The sequence below is a fragment of the Apus apus genome, chromosome 3 (assembly GCF_020740795.1).
Source record: "Apus apus isolate bApuApu2 chromosome 3, bApuApu2.pri.cur, whole genome shotgun sequence".
NCBI classification, from domain to species: Eukaryota; Metazoa; Chordata; class Aves; order Apodiformes; family Apodidae; genus Apus; species Apus apus.
In genome coordinates, this window is record NC_067284.1 from 15,527,530 (window position 1) to 15,551,718 (window position 24,189).

Consider the following 24,189-nt stretch of genomic DNA (forward strand, 5'->3'; position numbering starts at 1 on the left):
GAACTACTAGAAAGGAGGAGCCACAGAAAATAATACAGCTCTCCCATCTTTTTTTACCTTTCTTCCACTTAGGGTTCTTAACTTTATGAATTTATCTTTGTTAAAATTATTGTTTACTCACTCAGGGAACTTGCAGCACCTGTGTTCCCTTAAAAGTAACTACACTACTGTTTAATCTGGAATTGGCAATCTACTTGATTGAAATCTGAATTGTCTCAGATAAGGAAACAGGAGGGAGAAAAGAGGAAGAATCTGCTTGTTTCTCAGTACAGCTGATCACTTTTCAACATCCTGCACTAGATTACACAGTAGTTTTCAACGCTTAAGAAATCATGATTGGCAATCCACCTGAGTAAGCAAGAACAGTTTGTGTGTGTAAAGATGTGGAAAATGTTTTGAAATTTTGCTACAGTGTAGGTTTTTGAAGGATCTTGCATGTGTGCGTGGTTTAGTTGTGGGTTGTTGTTTTTTTTTTCGGTCATTTCAATTTCTTGTCTGTAAATTTTACAGCTTTGACTCCTGATGATTTCTAGTGTTGTGGCTCCAGTTTTTTTGGAAGTGCAAGACTGTTTAAAGAATGCACTGATTCAGTGAGATAGCTCACTGTTTTATAATATGTATCTAGAGTGCAGTAGCAATAGTCAGCTTTGCGTGAATGTTTTCAGAAGAATTTCCAAAGAAAAAGCAAACCAAATAAAAATAAACATTTGCTTCACTTCAGATTGTTGATACATCTGCTCCTTTTCAATTTGAATATTTAGATACTGCTGCAGCCCAGCAGCTGTTTAAGTGTGTGTGTTGTGGTGACTATGGAAATTGCTGAAATAGTTACATTCAGTTAGTACATTATTTCTTTTGAAGTAGCAGATCATGTATTTTTTTTCCTCTAATTTTGAGGTTTTCTTTTTAAATACTTCCCTTAGAATTTCAGACCAAGTACAACTATTGCTTTTTGACTTTTTAGGATCTGTAAGCTCTACCTCAGAAGTACATTCACCGCCAAATATAGGATTAAGACGTAGTGGACAAATTGAAGGTGTGCGTCAGATGCACAGCAATGCACCGAGAAGTGAAATAGCCACTGAGCGAGACCTTGTGGCTTGGAGTCGAAGGGTTGTGGTGCCTGAATTGTCTTCTGGTGTGGCCAGGTAAATACAGGCCAAGTTTGCAGTGAGTTTTGGTTTGGTGAACTTAGTTAAGTTGAAAAGTTTTGGAACTCATGTTGCCATAGAACTATTTGTGTGGTATTTGTCTGCTCCGTGGTCTCATATTTCTTACAAAATCTGTTACAGTTTGAAAAAAGTTGTTTGCATATCTCTTGAAAAATCTGAGAATTATAAACGTATTGTGAATAAAAGCCATTTAGTAGATGACAGGGTAAATTTAACTTGGATATGTGATCTAGCTGTCTCAGTGGTTTCTCAGTGTTTGTTTTGTTTTTACTCTATTTGTTTCTGGCACTTTACAGCATTTTATGACTGGGACACTGAGCTAATCCATTAGGTGCCTGAGGTGAATTTTGATTTCCAGACTAGAACTTTATTTCATTCAGTAATTAACTCTTTTGATGAATACTTACATCAGTAAGGCAGAAAACCATACTAGCCACAATCAAACATAACCTGCTCTAGCTTTTTGAAATAAGATTGAAATCTGTGTTCAGAGAGGGTAATTTTGATGCTACATTCTGTCTGTAAAGAGAACTACTGTTCAAAGAGTAAGAGTTGAACACCACTTTTTTTTTTTTTATTAGACTCAGTTGTAGTATTTTGCTTTAAAATTAACATCTCAGTTTTCTTCTTGCAGTAGGCAGGAAGAATGGAGAACAGCAAAGGGAGAAGAAGAAGTAAGAGTGTATCGGTCAGAAGAGAAACGAAAACATCTAACAAGTCACATGCCAAGAGAAAATAAAATACCTACTTTCCCTAAGGTAAATAGCCACTTGTACCTTATTGTAGTGAGAAGCATAAAATTTAACTCATTGTGTTAGGGTGCATAAATTTACATTCCTCTTCTCAGTTTTACATTTAAAAAACAGGGGTAGAGGAATTTGTTTACCTCCCCCAGAATGAGAAGGCATGTCATTACTGATGTTTCACTGTGTTCTGAATAAACAACTGGGCTTGATTTTAGAACTCCCAAGTGGGCAGCCCTTGGAATCTAGTGCTAGGGACATGATTTGCTGTAGGGAGTCTGTCAGTGTTAATCAATACATTCTGCTACTGTTGTCTGCTGTTTGACATACTGTTCTGTGGAAAGGTTAGATTAAAACTTGAGTCATAGCTCTTAACACATTTAAATACCTCCTGAAATACAGAATTGTTGGTTCCTCTCATGGTACCCTGATACTGCTGTTTTGTATAGGGTGTTTCTAAGTCAGGCTTCTTGCTAGCACTGGAGTGTATTTTTCAATAAAGAGGAAAAGAAGATAGGTGAAATAAAAGGGAATGAGTTACATTAAAAATGAAATTGTCAGAACTGATCTGATGTTTTCACATAACTTGCAAAAAAATTTAGGCTTATGCCTTTGTGCTAATAAGAAAATGTGAAGGATGTAAATTCTACTTTTTTTTGTTGTTGTTAGAAATTACTTTTGTCTGTGCATGTGGTATGCCTGTCTGCTTTTCTAGCTAAATAACTAACTCTGGTTTGTAATACAGAAAGATTTGAGCAACTATAAAGGAGAAACCCATGCTTTGGGTTCTGTCATACACTTGTGCTACATGGGACTATTCAACTCTTAATCAAAAGCTTAGTAAAATAGAGGCTTTCAAGAATGCACATTGAAAAGTAAAAATAACTTCTGGGGTTCAAGGTGGAAAAATGAAAAAAGGATATGTTAATAATAAGTATACAAAAGACTCTGCAGCTCTTAACTTTATCAGAGTGCTGTCCTTACTGCCTGTGCTGTTTATTATTCGTTTTATTGGGGAGGAAAGGACCAAGATTGAAAGCAATCAGAAAATAAATACATTTCAGATGCTTAGTAGGGTTTCTGTATTTTTTAATAATAATCAATTAATTTTATATGCACTAGGAGGAGTAAATTGAAGATGGGCAAAATTCTACTTGATAATAAATTTCAGTGTTCAGTTTTCCTTATTTTTTTGTAGTCAACCAAATTAAAGCTTTCAAAAGAAGTGAGACAAAGGCTGCCCCACCTCCAAACAGTTCCCTAATAATTTTCAGTTTCTTTATAACATTTCTTGAATTTTTCTTCGGTATCTTTCTGGTATTAAAATTGCGTGCTTTGCTATCCTAAGAGGTGGTACTGATACGCTTATTTCAATGCTGCAGTCAGCAACATTAAGTATGTTTGCCCAGAATAAAGCAAACCAATTATTTTTCAGTTTTATCTCCAGTTTTTGTATGTAGAGGGAGGAAACTCTTTGCCACGTAGGGTTTTGAAGGTGGCTATGGCAGTGCTCATTACAGAAATACCAGGACATCAGAAATCATAGCAATTCCTACTCTTGGGAATAAAAGAAAAATGGGCCTCACGAATTCAGGTTTTGAAAAAATTGTCATGAGGCAGTGTGTTTTCATGCTGAATTACATACTTTCTTTTAGTTTAATTAAACTGTTACACTTCTCAGAGGTTTCTTCTTTTTTCCCTTTGGCTGCATCTCAGTCAAAAGATCTTCCTGGCAATGTGAATTCCTAACAACTTACCCTTAAATTTGTAATTGGGTTACAGTTTTCCTAAAATATCACTAGGACATAAAAATAGAGTAGGCTAGTAGGTCCAGCATTTTGGTTTCAGCAATTACTTACATCTTTGAAACAAAGAAAATTGATACGCATGTTTTTGAAAATCTTTCTCAGAAGAGAGTTTTTTAGTCTCTAAACTTTAAAGGTAGCACTGGATTCTTTTGAGCCCCATGTTTTTATCATAGTTATTTATACCCTTAAAATCCTTCACAGAAAAAGCTTGCTTAGGAAAATTTACCTAGAGAGGTATGTGCCCATCATTTATTTCAGTCCCTGCAGGGTCTGTGATCTGGATTCTGATGCCCAGAATTTGAGGGAGAGATAACTTGGTAAATGCTTTAGTCAATTCCCACCTTTGTCCTGAGGAAATACTGCAAAAAGCAGATGGTCACGGTCTCTGCACTTAAGCACATCAGTAAATTTTCCATATAGAAATTATTGCTGAATTCAGTAACACTTTCAGAACATTTAAATTAGTCTTTCTTAGACTCTAGAGAGTACTTCTTATCCTGTCTCGGGACAAAAAAATCATATCCTGCCGTAGCTTATTCTTTATTAAATGTATCTTTTTTTGAAGGACTCAGGTTGTTGAGAAGTAAACTAATTCAAATCCCTTGAGAGGAATCTCAGAGGGATTCAGGAATGAGTAGGTATCAAATGGATTTTAAATAAACAAATATGCAAGAGGAAAAGGTGCTTGATCTGAAGTAATTGAGTCTCCCAATTAAACTGCTCAGATTTTAGCAATTTTTACTGTTGATTGTGACAAGCATGAGCAACACTTTTGCTCAGTAGTGAGTGCAAATAGGAATGGTGAATTGAAACTGTCTCTTTCTGTAGTGTCCATAGTAAAGTCAAATAAACACCTGGGAGGAGGGGGAAGATGGTCTGCACTCCAAGAGCTGTTGTGTGGTATTTTTCTGTTTTTTAAAATATGGAAATAAGTAACTTAGTTGTGTCAGCTCTTCAGTTGCTTTTCTTTACAGTGACTGTGGCCTTAAATACAAGCTGTGTAAGGTTAAAGACAGAACTGAAGAGTACTGTGTAAATCTTCCTCTTCCTTGAGTGCAGGCAGTAGGTTTTACTGCTGATACCTTGTAATTTTTATTACAATAGTGTTAAGAGATTGGAGGCCTTTCTGTGTTGCATAGTGAGTTCTTAAGGGTGTAATGAGAGATATGTGATCTAGAGGAGATGGGAAGTACCTCAAACAAAATACAGGAGGAAATATCTTACAGTAATCCATAGGTCTAAGAATTACAGTGTTACAAATTCTAGAAAGTGTGTCATTTCTGCAGTACTGTCAACTGGTCTGGTAACATAGTAAACAATGTTTGTATTAAAACTTAGTCCTCATGCAAATTCAGCTGTATTCATGCCGGTAGGAAATACTGATTTTTTTATACCAACTTTTGAAATTTATCTGTTCCATTCATATAATAATGATAAAATAATATTTTCTTCTGTTCCCTTCCAACTGAGTCAAAAATAGAGAACTAAAATGGAAAGGAAGATGGTACCAAATGTTAGCATTTCTGATCACAAGCTTAAGTGTAGGTCAGTAAGGAAGAACACAGAGCAGCTGTAATTACTTTTTGAGGAGATGCCAAAGTCCTATTACTAATTTTTATTCTTGAGTCATTATAGGTTGTGTTAAAAGTAGTACAGAATTATATCTCAGTCTTTCTTCTTTAACAATATCTGCAGCTTGGATGGAATTCACATAAGGAGTCTGATATTTAAAATTCCAGATTCTGTGAAATAAAAACTGCTTTATGAACTAACAGCTTGGAGGATTTGTTTTATTTGTCATCTGGGAAGAGCTCTAGGTCATTAAAGAAGGTTAAATTTGGGCAAAGGCCTCAGTAATGCAAAAGCATCCCTCTCCGGAAAACTAAGAACTGAAATTCAGTAAGGATAAATTTAAGTTCAGAGGTGAATGTTGGGGTTAAGACTTTAAATAGCTTATCTAGTTAAGAATAAAAACACTCAGGCTACTTGACAAATTGATTTTTCTCAGCTAGCATTTCACACATAATGTTGTGAAAAGCGTATGCAGACAAAAAAGCCAGAGTTTAATTTCTTTACCTTAAAGAGGCTGTGAGCATCTATTTAATGTTGGAGTTTTGGTGCTGAACATAGGCTTGTGCCCTGCCCCTGCTTAACTTTCTGATAGAGGCTAATTGCTGCCGTTGAAAGGAAAGAGGAACCATTTTCACAAGTAGATACTACTGGTGAAGAAATACTATGAAATTGCTGCAGCCAAACCTTTCCAAATTTGCTACAGCCCTGTGTGAAAGCGCAGCAAAGCTGTGCTGCTTGGTGGAGTCAGGGTCATAAGGACAACTGAATGCAGTAGTCTGACGTGTGAGGACACCACTGAGTTTCCACTGCATCTTTCACAAATGGTGCTACAAAGACCCTCAGCAATGTCCAGATTACATGTTTGTATCTATCCCCCTTAAATAAAGGAAATGCCATAATTTATACTTAGCAGAACTTTTCTGACAAAATGTATCTAATGTATCTATAAATATTGACTGGAAGCCTTGGATATGAGACAGGCTACTTGTCAGTGTATAATGACTGTTCCTCAAAGTGTATCGAAAGATGAAAGTGAGGAGTGAACCTCAAATCACAGCTTATCTTTATTTCCAAGCCTCCCATTAGAGCAGGGAGTCCAATTTCAAGCTCTTTCTTTAGGATATATATTGGGGGTGGGGGAAGACCATCAGCTGTCTTTCCTCAGTCATTGTTGAAAATGTTGGTGATAGATTATATTTTGTCAGAAAAACCTTGTGATACTTTCTTTTCAGTCAAACCTTCACACTCCACCCCTCCCCCAAATAAATAAAGATCTGCCTGAAGTGCAGCTTCTTAGCAGATTTTGGCAAAGTTGTATTGAATAGGAGCGATGTGAAAATAGATTCTTTGGCAAGTTGTGGAAGATGTAAACCTTATGGTCGCTTTTCTGGTCCCTGCTTGAGCAGTGAGGTTGGACATGGCCCCTTCCAACTTCAGTCATTCTGTTACTTACAGATAACTATTTGTGGTTTTGTTTCCTTTTTTCCCCTCCATTCTTGTTTTGGCATTGCATCTTTCCCAAAGCAGCTTGTTACCCTTTGGCATCACTGTTGCCCAATATTTATACATATAGATGTTAACTTGCTTCCATGAAAAAGTGATTTTTTGGGGGGAGTTCTGGGGTGTGTTGTTTTTCCCCCCACCCTCAAGCTTTGAACTGCCAAGAGAGAACTCTTTCCAGCAGCAGAATGTAATGCAAAGTGCTTCAGTTTTTCAGTTTTCCAAAGATCTGTAGTTCTAGCATAAGTAGGGAAATGCTATATTTATAATAACCGTTTGAGAAATTTCACCTGAATAGAAACGGGGATGTAAATTTTTCAGACTTTTTTTTTTTTTCTAGAGGGAAAACGTGAGCATTGCAATTGGGCTGTAATGTAGCTTCCACAGAATATGTCCTCATTATTGTAAAGGATACTTAACTAATTTGTTTTGTTGGATTTATTCAATTTCTGTTGTACATGCTTCCTCATACCATGTTTTATGATGCTAAGATGAGCTTTATAAAAAAGTCACAATTCAGTAGCAGAAGCAAGTTGCTGTAACGCTGGCTTTTGTGATCTCTGCTTCAGCAATGAATCTTGAGAGTTTGATGAGAAGTGAGCAGCCTCAGAAGCCTGAGGGACAGAGGCTGTGTGATGAGCTCAGCCACTAGTCTTAGGGCTGCCCTGGAGCTGTGCTGCGTCAGGTCAGAGCAGCTTGAGGAGATCTGGTATGTACTGATGGTTTGATTTCAGAAGAAGAAACGCCTCAGGTCTCAAAAGTCTTGGCAGTGTTAAAGTGCCGATTGCTGAGCAGTCCCATTAGAAGTGTCTTTGGCAGGTGTGTTGTCAGTGGTAGCTTCCCCAGTTTGAATTAACTGGACAAAACAACAGGAACAGTTCTCACTGAATAGAGCATAGAGCAGTTTTGTGTTGGTTCTGTGTGCTTTGGTGAAAACTGTATTGCAGTTGTACGGAATGGTGTGCTGGCCTCCACTACTGAACTGTTGTAGTCATGCCTGAAAAGACATACATTTTCTAACGGGAGGGTAGGAGAAAAGCTCTAGCTGTCAGAGTTGTGTATTGTAAAGAAAACTGTTGTGGCTAAGGAAAACTAAATCTTAGCTACTGCTGCATACCCAAGTTGTAGTTTTCACCAGACGTGTTTGGGTTTTTTTCCTTAACAAGAAAATGTAACCTAATGAACCAGCTTTCATCACACCTGACAGGAATGGTCTTCTCTTTACTATAAAAGAAAAAAAAATCCAAGATAATACTGTTACCTTTCTCTGGTTTGCTCCAGTTCTGCTTTCTTCATCTTTGGTGCTTTTTTTTTCAACTATATCAGCACCTAATAGATCATATATCTGAGATGTCCTTTATGGAAGAAAGAAAGCACTGAGGAAGTGTACCTCCTTTTGTGGGATCTAGGAGTGCGTCCAGAAACTGTTTTATTGGCTCTGAGCTAGACTGAGGTTCAAATATGGGTGCCAAAAGAAGTGAGCACAAAACTCTTGAAACCAAGATTGTAGGTCTTCATTTTTTTTTGCTAGATCTTGGGGACTAATATAAGATTACACACTTTGTGTTGAGAGCAACTGTTTGCATAATGTGTATTCTATGGGAGGGTTGATATCACTTTATACTGGAGTATGAAGTATTTCTTAGTTACAGCCTTATTTCATTCTTACAAGCTTCATGAGAACTCTCATTCTTTCCAACTGACTTACTCATTTGAACTCTTCCATGCATCATCATACTATTTAAAGGCCTTCACTCAGTAATAGTCATCTTGGTGTGCTGAGGGCTGTATGACTGGATGAGTCTCCTTTCTAATACATCTGTCCCCTCAGCTGCAGAGTAACACATCCTGGAGTTCTCTGTAAGAGTCTCTCTTCCTCTGATGGCCATTTCTGTGTAATTTTGAACTGTTACACTCTCTTAACTGCCTGTCAGTAGTTAACTGATACATTGTAGAGAATGAAGAGTTCTAATAATTCAGTATAAGAATTTTCTTTGATATCTGGAAAGAAAGTTTAATATGCTGAACTACTTGTGCTTACGACTATGCATGTAGAGTGTTTTCTTTAGCAGATCTTCAGTTTGGACTGGTGTCCTGTTTGGAGTTCTGTGATGTTGAAACTTTTGCCTTTTTGCTGTTGCAAAAGCGGCTTCCTGGAATACTATTATTCAGGAAAATGCCATGTAGTAATAAAATGTATGCTAAAAATTTTTGTATTTTGACTTTCATGTCTCCACAGAATCATTCTCATGATAATTTACTAGACACTAGTGACTCAAGAAAACAGCAAGCTAATCAGCACAACTACCGTACACGATATGCAGTAGAAGAAACTGCAAGGCCTGCTGAAGAGTTAGAAAATGGACACAGTTCTTCAGATGTAAGATTGTTATTCATTACACCATCTTATATATTCCATTTCCACTCATTCTTGTTTCAGCTAATTAAACATGTTTCAAAGTATGTGTATGCAGTGTTAAATATAGCCTGTATTTATGAGCCTAGTTAGTACAGCCCATATGGCCTGTCAGTGTGGTCACCAGCTCTAGGTGGCCCTGCTTGAACAGGGAGGTTGGACAACATGACCTCCAAAGCCTCAAGTATTCTGTGCTTCTGTTAGCTACACTGGAGAAATAAGAGTATGTAAGATTTGTACTGGGATTTTGTGTTATATTAATTGAAAAGATGTGGAAATACTATGTTAAAAAAGGGCTGGAAATACTTTTCAAAAGTAAGCTAGCCTTTTTAGATGGAGATTGAGAAGCACTCAGGTCTCCACTGGCTGTGTGTTCAAAAAATGTTGCTCTACATTGTGCATCTATCCAGGCATAGATATTTTCTTACTTGTTTTCACTTACTTAAGTTAATTAAAGTATCTGCAAAAAAAAGTATTTTTCTAACAACAGAAATCTTTTATAATGCTATATGTTTCTAACACAAACAAAGCCTGGAAGAGTCTTAGTCATATTGTCATGTATTTGAGTTCCAAAGAAAATGCTTTCTTTTCCCTGCCTTTTCCTCTGCCCTGCTCCTCTTCTTAGGAAGGAGAAGTAGTTGTTGCCAGTGGTGGAACATCAGAAGATGATGAAAGAGCATGGCACAGTGATGGCAGTTCTAGGTAAGTGACAGTATACCTTATAGAGGAAATTCCTGATAAATTTTAAATAATCTTCTCTGTAAGCATTTAATTAGTAATAAGTAAAACTTGTGCACATTTAGAATAAAATATTTAAAATAATTTAAAACTTTCAGGATTTCATTTTTATCTTTATTACTAATTAAAATTTAGGGAAGGTTTCATCCTTGTTTGCCAGAGACCTTCTTCCAACTGATTTTGCAGGGAGGGTGTTCCAGGCACGTGGTAGCAGTTTCCTATGACTATCAGTCTGAGCTGTGTGATAGTCTCTGTTAGAGAGCAAAGATTGAGTTAGCTTCAAACTGTGCTTTCTTTCTTAAGCAGATTTTGTTTTTATGTTAAACCTTGTTCAAAGGTATTCAAAACCAGATGTTCTGAGAACAATATCCAGACTTGATTATGTATCACCTTGAATTGACCAAGTGAACAGTGGGTTTACTTCTAGTGGTGCTAGAAGTTAAGCTTCTTACAAGACAGAGTGATCTCAAGGCTTTTTCTTTCCTACCTTTTAAATTGTAGGTAGAGTATAGGTGTTTAGGCCCTGGTTTTAACTATTTAACTCTTTTATTTATCTAGATTGTTAACTATAATCTCATAGTGGGTTATATTCTATAATCCAAGGCACTCTGAATTGCTTTTTGACTTTTTGTTTTCCTAATTTCTCTTTTCTCTGCTGTATCATACATAGTGATTACTCTAGTGATTATTCTGACTGGACGGCAGATGCAGGAATCAATCTGCAACCACCAAAGAAAATTCCTAAAATTAAAACAAAAAAAGCAGAAAGTAGTTCAGAGGATGAAGAAGAACCTGAAAAACAAAAGAAGCAAATTAAGAAGGAAAGGAAAAAAGGTATTGAGGAGAAAGATGGACCATCAACATCACCAAAGAAGAGGAAACCCAAAGAGAGAAAACAAAAGGTTAGATGTTCTTGGTATATTACAAGGATGCTCACTCCTGCTGTCTTAGAATTAGATGAATGACTCAGTTACCTCTGCAACTTAATCTTTTCTACTTTGAAAACACATCAGAGCTTTTACTAGTAATAAATTAGAAGTATTGGCTCTTGGAAATCTAATTCTAGATTGCTGTAATGATATGTCTTTTAAATTAGATGTGTTTCACTTAAGTAACATTTCTCATGTCCTTAATGCCATCTTCTCTCAGAACAGAAGCTTTCTCTCTATGGATGTATCAAGTATTGGTTTAACATGTGCCTGCATTTTTTCAGTTGTACTGATTGTTGCCCTGCTTGACTGGAATTTCTTTTAGGTCTGCACAGTCATGTCATTTTTTTTCAATATTTGCCTTATGCTTGCTACTGTACTTCCCTCAATGGAAGTTTCACTTGATCACAGTTCTTTTGTTGACTGTTTTTTGTTTGCTTTCTGATCTAGCCATGTCATCCAGATTTATATCAGTACTTGGAAATTTTCAGTGACGTGTTATTTTGAGTGTGTTGTGGTTTTGGGGGACTATGGTTTGGGTTTGGTGCTTTTTTTTTTTTTTTTTAGTTGTTAGATCTGAAAACTTGGGTGGTTCTTTCTTTACAGAGACAGAAGTGGTGTATCTGGCAGATACCAGTTGCTTTCTTAAGCTCGTAGCTTCTACTTTTGTGATACCCAAGGAAACCAACTGTATCATCTAAGTAACTAAATAACTATTTTGTTTATTTATAAGATTAGGCATCCTCATCATTCCTTAAGAATATTATTTCAGTGTTTTGGGCCTTATTAAAAGGTAGGCTGACAAAACAGCTGTTTGTGCAGGTTGGCATAGTATCAGCTTTACTGTGAATCTTTGGTAAGATGTACAAGGTGTTAGGTGGTAGTCTTTACTCTTCGGTTAGTCTACTTTTAATACACAGTCGCTGTTTGTAGTTTAAATACTAATCGTTTCTTGGCATTTACACAGTCTGAATCCAGAAGTTATGAGATCAGAAAAACAGACAGGGTTTAATGGTTGAAATCTCTTAATTTAGATTTTCATTATAAAAGACTGGTTGACAGCCAGTTAGTTACAGATGTGGACACACAGTCTGAAAATGCTGCTCTACAGGACCTTGTAGTAAATATGCTAGTAGGTAACATGTATGTACACAGTCCAGGTTTTTTTCCACATGCTTTACCTTTGTTTATGTTCGTTAAGCTCTTCCTCATTTTGTGGTGTTCCTTAACTGGAAGCAGCTGTATAGTTGTAGTTTCTTATGGTTAAAGAGAATGGCATATTTCAGTTTTACTTTTTGGGCATGAGAGGTTGTTACTGAAGTGTTAATAAATTCAGTCTTCGTTAGAAGAGTCCCCACCTCCAATCCCCCAAAACAATAAATTAAAAAACCACCTAGAAACACAGTTAATTTTTCAGCTTATTAATGTTTTGGGTCTTGGTGTTACTGTAAGAAGTAAGATTTTTCTTCACGCTGGCACTAATTTTGGTTTTACATTAAATATACTTAAGAATTGGCAGTCGATTTTGATAGAACACTTTCCAATATACACGTCTTACCCAAATGTTAGTTTATTCATTTTAATCTAACGTGCATTTTTTTCAGAGGCTGGCTGTGGGAGTTCTGGCAGAAAATGGTTTGACACTGGAAGAATGGCTGCCTTCAGCATGGATTACAGACACTGTTCCTCGTCGATGCCCATTTGTGCCACAGATGGGGGATGAGGTATTGTAGTTTTTCCCTCTATGTTCTTGCTTCTTTCAGCTTTTTTTAAATTTTTTTTTAATTTTCATCCATGCCTTTTTTTTCCACGTGTTTAATACTATTTCTTATCAGAATACTTTGGATTTTCTTCAAAACATTCTTTGATATGGCTAAAATTTGCTTTTGTCTCCTTTAGTCTTTCCCATACTTAAAAAATATTCTGTGTTGCTTTGACTTTCTTTTATTCTATGCTGTTGCAGCAACACTCATTGTAGTATGTGCAGAATGTTAAATGACACTTATATAAGCGGTGTGAGATGTTTTAATTTAATGAAACTAGTCTGTAGTTGCAGAGCATCTTGTATGCTGGACTGTAGGTAAGAACTGAAATTGGAAATTAAGTTGTTTGGAAAACTTCAGTTTAGGACTTAAAGTGAACACCAGGAATTGAACTTCTGGGGGAGTGTGGGGTTTTTTGTGTTTTCTTTTTAAAATTCATTTCTTCTGAAGCAAGTATTTTCCTCTTCACTTGTGTTTCTGATAGCTGAAAACTCCTGCTGGTCTCTTACAACAGAAAACCACACGAGAAGTTTTATATAGGTGTATTGTATATGAACTAGACTGTAAACACTTAATAAACATGGCCCAGATGTTTCAAAATACAGTAGGAACAGGGCACCCACCCAGTTTCTACTTTGAAATCTGCAGCATGTGAACATTACAGTGAGTTGAAAGTAAGTGATACCAGGTAGAAGAGAATCTTGAAAACTAGATGCAGTGCATATTTCCTAAAGTCCCCTCAGGTTAAAATAAGAGGAAATAACTGGCTTATACTGCAATGTGTAGACTGTTGGCTCTTCAGGGAGCTGTGTATTTCTGAGGTATTAAACAGGGTTGTTGGATAGCTCACACCTTCAGAATTCAGTTGGAGAAATAGTTGACATAGCAAAGTTGATTAATTTTCGTCCTGAGCTAGAGCTGTTTGTAGGTGCCACCTTAGAAACTGAACCAGGAGCAGAGGTTGCATGTGCAATTAGTTCTGTTTTTCCTGGATCACTTCACTCATGCAGTTCACTGCACAGCTATGCGAAAATGACATCTGCATTGCTAGTGAGAGGGAGAAGGAGTACTTCAGGTCAGGAGTTGTAACTAGAGAAAATGCTTATCTATTTACACCCTCCAGCAAGCATGTTTTGGAGACTGCTATTCAAAAGATCAAGTCCAAGTCAATGTATTTGGTGCCTGATTCAGTCTGGATACAGTGAAGCAGCCAAGGATTTATCCATACCTTATTACTTTTAACATCTGATTGGTTTAGTAAGATAAGCTGCTGTGTTTGGCACCTGCTGAATAGCTTGAGCAATGTGTACTAGGAATATCTAAGTAGGCTACATTCTTTTGCTGAAAAATACTTTATATTGGTGAACAGGAAAATTCCTGCCTAGAAGGTAATAGCAGTTGAACCAAGGGAACGTCCAAGAGAGGACGTTTGTAATCAAGCTGTTCTGTCTAAAATTCCATCTCTTGACACTTGCCCTTTCCAGATTTAAGCTGTGAAAGGACGCTATGCATCTAGAAAGTCACTTTTGAGATCCACAGAAATAAAAGATCAGTTAAATTAGAGAAATATGATGAGAAGAGGCTTTGTGTAGCCTTCAAACATTTTGGTGGATGGTTGGTATGTTTTATAACATTTCGGAGGAGAGATTTCAGATTTGTTCTGTTCAAACAAGTAAGAAAAACCGATTGTGCTGTATTCAGTTATACTCTGTGCATAAGAATAGCACCTACCATCCCTTTTCACTTTCTGAATGCTGCCATTTACAGACCTTTGTCATGTGTCCTGAGGATCAGTGGGAACACACCAGAGATGGGACTGCCCTTTCCCTGTCTGATTATCGAAATACAATGCATGTTCTTTGTAGTGTTCTGCCATTAATGTGATAAAGAATGCGTCTGTCTGGATACTACACAAAACATACAGAAGCAGGAATTTGTCAAGATTAAAATATAATTTCCTGGAAAAAGGCACAAATCCTTTTTTCCATAGATGTCTAATTTGTTCTTACAGAAGATGCAATGCTTAGAGCCATTTACAGGGTACAAATGTTTCACTTCTGCAAACAGTGGGTTGAATTTATGTAGAGCTGTATCAGAAACAGCAAGTGTAGGAGGAATTGTACCTAGCCTTTGCCACTAAGTTGATTTTTTTGTTTGTTTGTTTTATTCACTGGAAGGTAAGGGAAACAATTGTCACAATGTTGAAAGTGTAATTTCAGTTGTTGTTATTTTAGATCTGTCTCTCAGTAGCCTGTGTTCCTTTTCCTGCCAGTTAGATTCTGACAGGAGATTCTCACAGCTTTCCTGCCTTCTATAACTACTATGCATTTTTTTCCCTGTGAGAATATTGTGCATGTTGAATACTCTGAAAAACAAGAGTTTAAAAAAATACGTGATGTGAAGCTGAAGAGTCCTTCTCCATTTAAAAATAAATAATAGCCATGTTACATTAGGGAAGTTCAGTGACTGTTAATGTAGAAGCTTGATAGACACTTACTTTTAATACAACAGTTTGGAAAGCATGTGGAAATACAAATATTAGTGTGTTTATTTGTATACATGTATTTTTAAACTTACTGAGCGCTTTTCACTCCACTTTTTTCATTGTGTTAGGCCTTCACATTTAAGATATTGTTCCCTCATTCTACTTGATAGAAGTTTCATGGTTATGGCTTGGGGCACTTTTAGAGAACTTTTTATTTGGAATGCATCATACCTGGAGTTCAACTATTGCCAGATATTTGTCCTAATTAGTTTGAAAAACCTCTGTTAATCACAGAATCACAGAATGGGGCCTCCAAATATCATTGAGTCCAACCCCTGTGCAGAGCAGGCCCAAAAAAATCTAGGGCAGATCACTCAGAAAGATGTCCAGACAGGCCTTGAAAGTCTCCAGAGAAGGAGACTCCACAGCCTCTCTGGGGAACCTGTTCCAGTGCTCTTGTCACCCTCACAGTAAAGAAGTTCTTCCTCATGATGAGGTGGAACTTCCTGTGCTTGAGTTTTAATCCATTGCCCCTCGTCCTATCATAGGGCACAAGTGAAAAGAGGTTATCCCTGCCTTCTTGATGCCCAGCCCTCGTGTATTTATAGACATTAGGTTGCCCCTCAGTCTTCTCCTCTCTAGACTGAAAAGCCTCCAGTCTCTCAGCCTTTCCTCCTAAGGCAGGTGTTCCAGTCCCTTAATCATCCTCGTAGCCTCCATTGGCTCTGTTTCATGTTTCAGATCCATTCCTTGAGTATGTGTTCAAGGCTTTCAGCTTATTACCTCATTACAGTTACTGTTTTCAACAAAAATATTTATCCACGTGGTACCATATACAATGGGATCAAAGTAGAACTAAGAGACTCTGAATGTCTGAACCATGGCGATTTACAGTGGAAGGATTTGAAATTTTTTAATAAGTACTTGAAATGTTTATTTTCAGTTTGGTCACATCTTGGTTAGATGGTTTGTTTGGTGATGTGGAAACAAACACCAAAATCTAACCAGAATAAGTACAAACAGCTGATTTTCCTTCTAAAATGTGTTTCTTATAAAAAAATAATAAATATGTATATATATATTCGTAGCCAGATAGTGAATTTAGTGATACTTGATTGTCCTCTTGTGTAACACAGTATTTTGCTCATAGGTAGAATAGTGTTCTAAATGTTTCCTACTTTTTCTGTAAACATTTCAATTATACCTGCTTTAATTTTCCACTCCTTAATTTTTTGAGAATCTATGACTTTTGCAGGAAAACAGAGGAAAAAAGTTGACTAAAAAAATCCATGCCTTGCATGGCAGTGATATGCTGCATTTCAGCTCCTCACATTTCATTTTTAGGTCTACTATTTCCGACAAGGTCATGAAGCATACGTTGTAATGGCAAAGAAGAACAAAATATATAGTATTAATCCCAAAAAACAACCATGGCATAAAATGGAATTACGGGTATGACTTCTTTTTCATTTTTGCATAGTAACTTAATATTAAGAAAAAAAACAAACTAAAACTAACTGAAAGAAGATTCTTGCTTGATACAGATGTTTATACTGTGCTCTTCATATTTTAAAAGAGGGGGAAAGAGTTAGCTCAATAAATAGTCAAATGAAATCAGACATTAAACTGTATTTATTTAGCATCTGCTTGAGCAGATGAGGTGGTTACACTTCATAGTAAAATACTTTTCAAACAAGTTACATTGTGATTTAATAGCGTGTTTTGAAAGACTAAAATTTCAAATACTTGACTTTGACATGTTCTGGCAGAAATCTGGTGGTCTTAGTATACCCATATTTTCATGTGTCAGAAAGCTGTTATAGTCATCTTAACTTCAGTGGTGGTACATAACACTTTCTTTGTTCCAGGAGCAAGAGCTGATGAAAATAGTTGGGATTAAGTATGAAGTGGGATTGCCTACTCTCTGCTGTCTTAAACTAGCTTTTCTTGACCCTGATACGGGTAAACTAACTGGAGGATCATTCACCATGAAGTAAGGAAAGCAATGTTATATTCAAATTGCAGGCTTTTATTGTGGTGGGAGATGGGGTTGAGAGTTAAGAGATACTTGAGCTTTTGCTTTTGAAGAGTTAACTTTGTAGGTAAGTGCTTCACTTTGTGCTTTTGCTGTTTTATCGCTTAGTAGTTGTGTGTTCTGTTGCAATCAGGTACCATGATATGCCAGATGTCATAGACTTCCTAGTGTTGAGGCAGCAGTTTGATGATGCAAAACACAGGCGATGGAATATAGGTGAGTTGTGCAGGGGAGTTTTTTGGTGTTGTTTTTTGTTTGTATTTCTAAGTGTCTACTTATTTTAATAATAACTTACTAAAAGTAGGTTACGGTAAATAAATTGTAATACGGCTATGAAATCAGAGAATTACCTCTGTCCATATTTGGATGTGGAGTCCTACTTTGTCCTTGACTGAAGCTACAGCAAACAAAAAGAATACTTTAGGTGATCTGCAAAAGAAGGTGCAAAGGCAATCTCAGTTGTGTGTTTGGAGAGAGGAATTAACAGTGCTTTTTAGAAATACGGTGTTTATTGGTAACGGATAATGTATTGTACCCTACATATGGCTTGCCTTTTTTTTTTTTTCTTAATTGAAGGCTTTTTTATAACTGCATTTTTAGAATTTTAGACATTTTTATTTATTACTTGTCACTTTCTGGAATTTCTGCTTGAAATATGAAAACAACATTCTCCAATATTTGAAATTTATAATTTCTAGATTGTACAAAGAGAATGCCCTTCCCGTCTCTTTTTACTAGCTTTTCTTATCTTTCAAATTATTTAAAATTATAATTCACAGCTGTGTGATGTGGAGTTGCTTTTGATTTGTGTTACTTTTGCCTGTACTTTAGTTATTTCAGAGTGTTTGATACTGGAGGATTTCCATGACAGAGGCTTGTCCTCCAGTCAGATCTATTTCTTGGTCATCTTTTCCATATAATGACAATTGCATATAAGAATGATCAGCTTTCAACACTTAAATGTAACTAGGGGAAGAGAAAGCTGCATTATGACAAAATTATCCTTTAAGGTGTTTTTTTTCTTTTTCCAGGAGGTCAGGAAATACATATGTTCTTATTCATAAGAACAGTCTTAGGTTGTCCCTGAAACTTAGAGAATGAAGCAAGTATTGCTGATTCTTCAGAGTTCAGGATGTAATTTTTGTAATATGTTCCCCCAAGAGAGGAATTTGTATTTGGTGCCATGTACAGAATTACAGGCACTGTCCTTTCCAGTACCTCAGTATATTCTGCAAAGTTACATCCTCCCAAAAGTGAAATATTGGTAGCCACCTTTTTTTTCTTTTTTTTTTTCTTTTTTTAAAGAAGTCTCAATTTTAAACATGTTTTCTGTAAAGTAGCAGCAATTACTGTGCCAGCTCAGTTCCTGAGGTTCTTCCATTCAGGAGCCAGGCTAGCATGTACACAGCTGACTTGGCAGCATTTCTTGCCACTTCAGGCGAGGCATCATAGAGGAGAGTGGAGACTTTTAATGCAACAACGTGATTGTGTATCTGATTACCTGTATAACAAAAACTGATCCAACATACATTTCTGCCAATATGCTGCTTTCTTAGCCTGTTAGCTGTTTTCTGTCCAAGTTCATTGTAGCCTAGTAACCTGAAGAAATGTCCCAGCTGGATATTAAAAGCTCTTTTTTTATTGTTTCATACCTGATTTTTCTGCCAGGAAAGATGACTTGATCTCCTGTGTGTTGATGTAAATTGTTATTCTTGCTTAGGATGTGTGCCTTAGCAGTAGATGTATAAATTACATTATACCATTTTAATAAGTTCCATACCATCTCATGCATTACTTTACATTGTCTGAAAAGATAGCTAATCTTCAGTTCTGTAGGCAATTTAATGAAGGCCCTAGGCTTGTGATTCAATAGGAAATTTAAACCTTTATTTCTTCTTTAAAGATAAATTCAGTTTAAAGATCCCTTCAGAGCCAAGGTTTGTCAGCACCTACTAATACATCACCAAGCTTTCCTCTTTCCTCATGGTTATTGGATCTGTGATCTTCTGCTCTGCCATGCCATACATGTTTTCCCAAAAGTCAGAAGTCATCTGTCAAATGTCATGATAGAAATACAGGAGTAGTGGAGGGGCTTTGAAATGTTACCTTTGCTTCTCTCAAGACTGCAAGCACAAGTAGCATCTGCTTGCTGGGCTGGCAGCTGTATTTCTAGAAAATTGCAGAGCTACACAAAAGTATTGAAAGTGCCAGGAGGTTTTCTCAAACCTTTAATTTAAATAATGTGAGTTTCAGGCCAGTAGTTTTTAATACTGTTTTGTAATTCTTAACGCACACTTCTTAGAGTTCATTCTTCAGTTCCTCTTTTGGGTGGTAAAAATCATGGTAAAATAGTCTCCTCCTTTAAGACTGTATGAACTACTAAAGCAGAGATAGCAAAGACACTGCTGTTAAAGCTGCTCCAGGTCTTCCAGGGGCCTTCCAGTGTGCTTCCCTACTCTCTGCATTGACAGTTTGGATATTTTACCAGTTTATGTACTTAAAATAAACCATGCACTGTTTGTTGCAGTGTGGAACACAATATAAAGTGTTCCTTGAAAGCAGATAATACTTTCTACCAAGATAAGGAGAAATTCGTTAGAACTGGACATGAAACTGTCTCTGAGTGTTTAACCACGTGAATTTGAAATCCCCAAAATGCTGGTTGGTCTCTGAGGACTACTGTTACTATCTTTTCTTATTCTTCTATGATTTCTGGCACTTAGCCTACAAATCAGTATTTTTATAGCTACTTTTTGGAGAGTCTCTGGATATTAAATTTTCTGATCAATGTTTTAATGGCTTAACAATTTTTGTTTGTATGAGGTAAGGATATTTGCTTATCTAAGATATTTATACTTTTTAATATTAAGTGTATATTTATGTATTAATCCTTTCAGAAAGGACAAACTTAGAAAGTTTGAGAAGTTACAGGTTCTTACTTCTACTCAGATTCTATTTATTGCATATCTATGTCTTATTACAGTTTACAAGATCAATACTTGAGCTAAAAGCTATTCTAGTAGGATTCCTGTATCTTTTGGTGTGTCTTGGGCAGGTTTGCATACTTGTCTCTTACGTAGCAGCCAATTAAGTTCAATATACATTTTATATTTTCATCAAGAGAATGTCTTCTGGTGACTCATAGTTCTGTAAAATTATGCAAAATCCTTATTCTAATAAGAATTTTTGTCCTGCTGTCTGCATAAATGAGACTACACAGAGGACATTGGAAAAATAGTGACTTAAGATCTTATTCCATGGGATTTTCCAGTCATGTTGTTTTTTGCTGTCTATAGCAGTGCTGGGGCTCTTGAGAAATCGAAAGCAGCTGCCAGTTAGTACACTCCTTTAAGTGGTTTTGAACTGCTTGGTGTTCAGCCCCATGAAGGCATCCACAGTTGTACCTACACACATTTCTTTGTAAAACTGAAAACTAGGGAATGCCATATTGGGAGACTGTACTTCAAGAGCTCTTCAGAATAATTTATTTCTTTAAAATAAATCATGAACCCTTATTTACATTTTTCATCTTGCATTTCAGATATTTCTGGTATGCTTGGTTCTGTTACAATCAGCACAATTAGAACTATTAATGGAATCTTTGTACTAGAATTACTTGTAATTCTTTTATTTTTAAATAGAGTAAAGAAAGCAGAACATTTTTGACAATACATATACTTCCTATGAATTCAGACAACTGCAGCAAGCATTTGGGCAGAATGTAGCTATACTGAAATAGAACAAACACTGCATCAGTTGAGGAAGTGTGTCTATATTCAAATCCCATTAAAACAAAAATGTGCAGTTCTTGGAATCTCAAATTACGTTAATTCTTGCATTGAGTGAACTGAATATTCCACTAAAAATTGTTTCTAACTTTTGTGGTGTGTGTCATAGAAAATGTTAGAATTGATGGTGGTGTGTATTACACATATTCTCATGTGTAATTTTTTTTTTTAATAATGCTTCTGACCTTTTTTGTCAGCTAGGCAAATGCTTTGCAGTAGTGAAACCATTTCGAGTCACAGTAAATTACTTTCCTAACCTTTTGAAGAAGATTTAATAAATTTTATTCTTTTATCAGTCAAATTGCCTGCATAGTAAAGGGAATTAATCTCAGAGTTACATTTGGGTAGCTGAAAAAGCACTTCAGAAACTAAGGAGAAGAAGCTCAGCAGCATATATTCCCCATACAGAAGCATCATAATGCTCAGTTATTTTAAGGTAGCATGTAGTGTTTAATGCAAGTGAAGTTTAGTCTTACAGTTAGAGCATTGAAATGCCTTATCTTTCATATGAATTAAAGAAATAATATAGAGAGAATATATTGATAGATTTGCAAATTATTTATTAAATGCCATATTAATTTTTATTTTGGTTTAAAGGCAGCATTCAGAAAGAATTTAGTAATATTTTTTAAAAATTGAGTATGACTAATGTTTGCCTGTTGATGCTACACGTGTTCAAAAGGATTTCTGTATTCAAAATCAAGTCAAAGGTATCTAAAACCTGCTTTTCTTGGTAGGAGCAAGGTGCCTTGTATTAATGAAATTATTTTGTGTTCTTACCTAGGTGATCGTTTCAGGTCAGTGATAGATGATGCTTGGTGGTTTGGAACAATTGAAAGCCAGGAACCTCTTCAGCCTGATTATCCTGATAGCTTATTTCAGTGCTACAATGTCTGGTTAGCAAATTTATCTTCAACCTTTTATTTAAATTAGCTGCTTTATTTGAAGTACTGACTGAGCAACCTGCTTTCATTAAATTCATTTCTGCATCTCACAGTACCAGTTAATTATAATACTGTGGTATATAAATAAGTTATGTTACAAGCATTAAATAGTTATATTGTTGAAGCAATATTAGTGGATAACTTAATTGTGGTTATTTTTAAGCTGGGACAATGGGGATACTGAGAAGATGAGCCCTTGGGACATGGAGCTGATACCAACTAATGGTATGGTACATTAATAATACAATTTGCTTTAAAGGTGTATGTAAAGAAGAAAAAAGTTGTATCGTTTTACCTAAATAATCACATTTTTTTTTGGGAGTGGACCAAAGGCCCACAAACCAGTTGCATTTGAAGAACATCTTTAAATCAATAATAAAAGTATATCAAGGTAAATGAACTGCAAAATACCATAAAACCAGACTCAGGCAGACTAAGTGTGTGTTGGAAATAGAAATCTTACAGAATGTACAGGTGATGTACAGTTGTTGATTTTTAGCATTAACATAAAAGTCATTATCTTAAACTCCATTTGAAAATCACTGAGTGTTTTATGACCAAAATAATTTATTGCTAAGAATTCTAGTTTGTTTTTTTTAAATAACAAAGAAAAAAATTCAATTGTGGTAAAAGAGTGTCTTAGTGGTTTCTAAATTAAATACTCCCATTAGCTATTTGGAAGAGGATAAATCTTGTTTCATGGAGAACTTGCAGACCAAACTGCATTTTAACGGTTTGGATTTAGTATGCAGCAATATACAGAAAGAATACTGGATGCATCCAGAATGTCTTTTGAGGAAATCCAAGAATACTGAGTTTATTTTGGTTAGTAAAATGATGTTACATATCTTTGAATTGCAGGTATATATGTATTACACAAAAGACAAGGTTTATGTTTTATTTAGTTTTCATGTTACATTCTAGCTGTATTTCCAGAAGAACTGGGAACTAGTGTTCCTTTAACAGATGATGAACGTAGAACGTTGCTCTACAAACCACTGGATGGAGAGTGGGGTTCCAGGACCCGAGACGAGGAGTGTGACCGAATCATTGCAGGGATAAACCAACTCATGACTCTAGGTAAATCCTGAATAACATAGGAAACGTTTTTGTGTTATATGTTTCAAACTATGCTCATGTATACTTCTGACACTACCAAAATTAATGTGATAAAACATACCTTTTTACCCCTTAACTGGAACAAAACTTTCTCATTGCACATTTTTAAATTTTTCCTGTAGTGAGCACATACGAAACGTAAATTTTCTCCTGTTTTCAAACATAACTGTTGCTTTTTGATAGATAAATTTGACATATGCTAGGAGTTTGGGTTTTACAGATTTTTTTACTTTAGCTATCAGAACCTCTTGTTGAGGTTAAAATTGCAAACTTTATGGTGAACAGTGTATTAACTAGATTATAGACAGATAGGAAAAAAATCTTATATACTTGGAGAACAGATATCTATGTGTAGATTTCTCCTGTGTTGGTAGCTTTTTCTAATGCCTGTTTTCTTGCAGGCATTGCTTTAGTTGTGCAAAATGTTAGGAAAAAGCAGAATGTTGAGGCTGAAGTAACTGTTTTCCTTATGAAAAGCTGCTTGCTATTTGGTTGTAGAGCAATTACTCTTTCTAGGCAGCTTGTGGAAAGGTAACTGTTAAAACATTAAACACATCACTGATCTAAGGTGAGTGTGTGAGGTGGAGATCCATCAGTAAATACAGGCTGAATTGTAAGTCTCGGATGTTTCATGATGAGCAAAATGTGTTAAGTAAGGTGTCTTAGGTTTTTTGGGTAGCAATGGTCATAAATTAAACATTTAAGTTGTCACAGATAATTATTTTTTTAACTGATTTTGGAAGTACTTGAAGCAAGGCAAGACATTTCAGAAAAGCCAGAAAACTCTTAAGTCTTGAGATATTTCTGATACCTAAATGTCCCACATGATTACCACATGATTACTTCTTCGGTGACCTACTGCATTTGCTATCTAGCTTCCATTTTTTCCAAAGGAAAGGAAGTATCCACACAGTGTAGTAATCCAAATTACAGAATTACATTTTTTTAAAAACTCTGAGGAAATGAAGTTTGAGTTGTTTTCACTGTGTTGTCTCTGTAATGAGTTTATATTTTGTGCTGTGTTGTGTGGCCTACTGCTCAGTTTGGGGTTTAACTAGCATCTGTGGTGCATATCAGTGCAAAGTAGAGGTTGCTAGAAAATACATGAGAGTAAGTAAACAGCTTTTAGAAGAAGAGCAGTCTGTTTAACAACAGCATTTTCTGCTTTTAAAGACTT

The 24,189-nt window shown here is 36.0% G+C and overlaps 1 protein-coding gene across 4 annotated transcripts in view; it reads left to right on the forward strand.

The window, feature by feature from the left end:
- The window catches only part of PHIP (pleckstrin homology domain interacting protein), a 105,877-nt gene that overhangs the window by 62,531 nt on the left and 19,157 nt on the right, over positions 1 to 24,189 (forward strand). For 3 of the 4 annotated variants that reach the window (XR_007888920.1, XM_051613752.1, XM_051613755.1), the window contains exons 19-30: positions 965 to 1,148; positions 1,807 to 1,930; positions 9,035 to 9,175; positions 9,837 to 9,913; positions 10,620 to 10,851; positions 12,483 to 12,602; positions 16,471 to 16,578; positions 16,995 to 17,119; positions 17,295 to 17,377; positions 21,734 to 21,845; positions 22,057 to 22,118; positions 22,818 to 22,973. Coding sequence is in view for 3 of the 4 variants with exons in the window: in XM_051613752.1 (XP_051469712.1) it covers positions 965 to 1,148; positions 1,807 to 1,930; positions 9,035 to 9,175; positions 9,837 to 9,913; positions 10,620 to 10,851; positions 12,483 to 12,602; positions 16,471 to 16,578; positions 16,995 to 17,119; positions 17,295 to 17,377; positions 21,734 to 21,845; positions 22,057 to 22,118; positions 22,818 to 22,973 (1,524 nt within the window). In the remaining variant the exon portion in view is untranslated. The remainder of the gene's footprint in view (positions 1 to 964; positions 1,149 to 1,806; positions 1,931 to 9,034; positions 9,176 to 9,836; positions 9,914 to 10,619; positions 10,852 to 12,482; positions 12,603 to 16,470; positions 16,579 to 16,994; positions 17,120 to 17,294; positions 17,378 to 21,733; positions 21,846 to 22,056; positions 22,119 to 22,817; positions 22,974 to 24,189) is intronic. The other variant, XM_051613754.1, reaches the window with a different exon arrangement.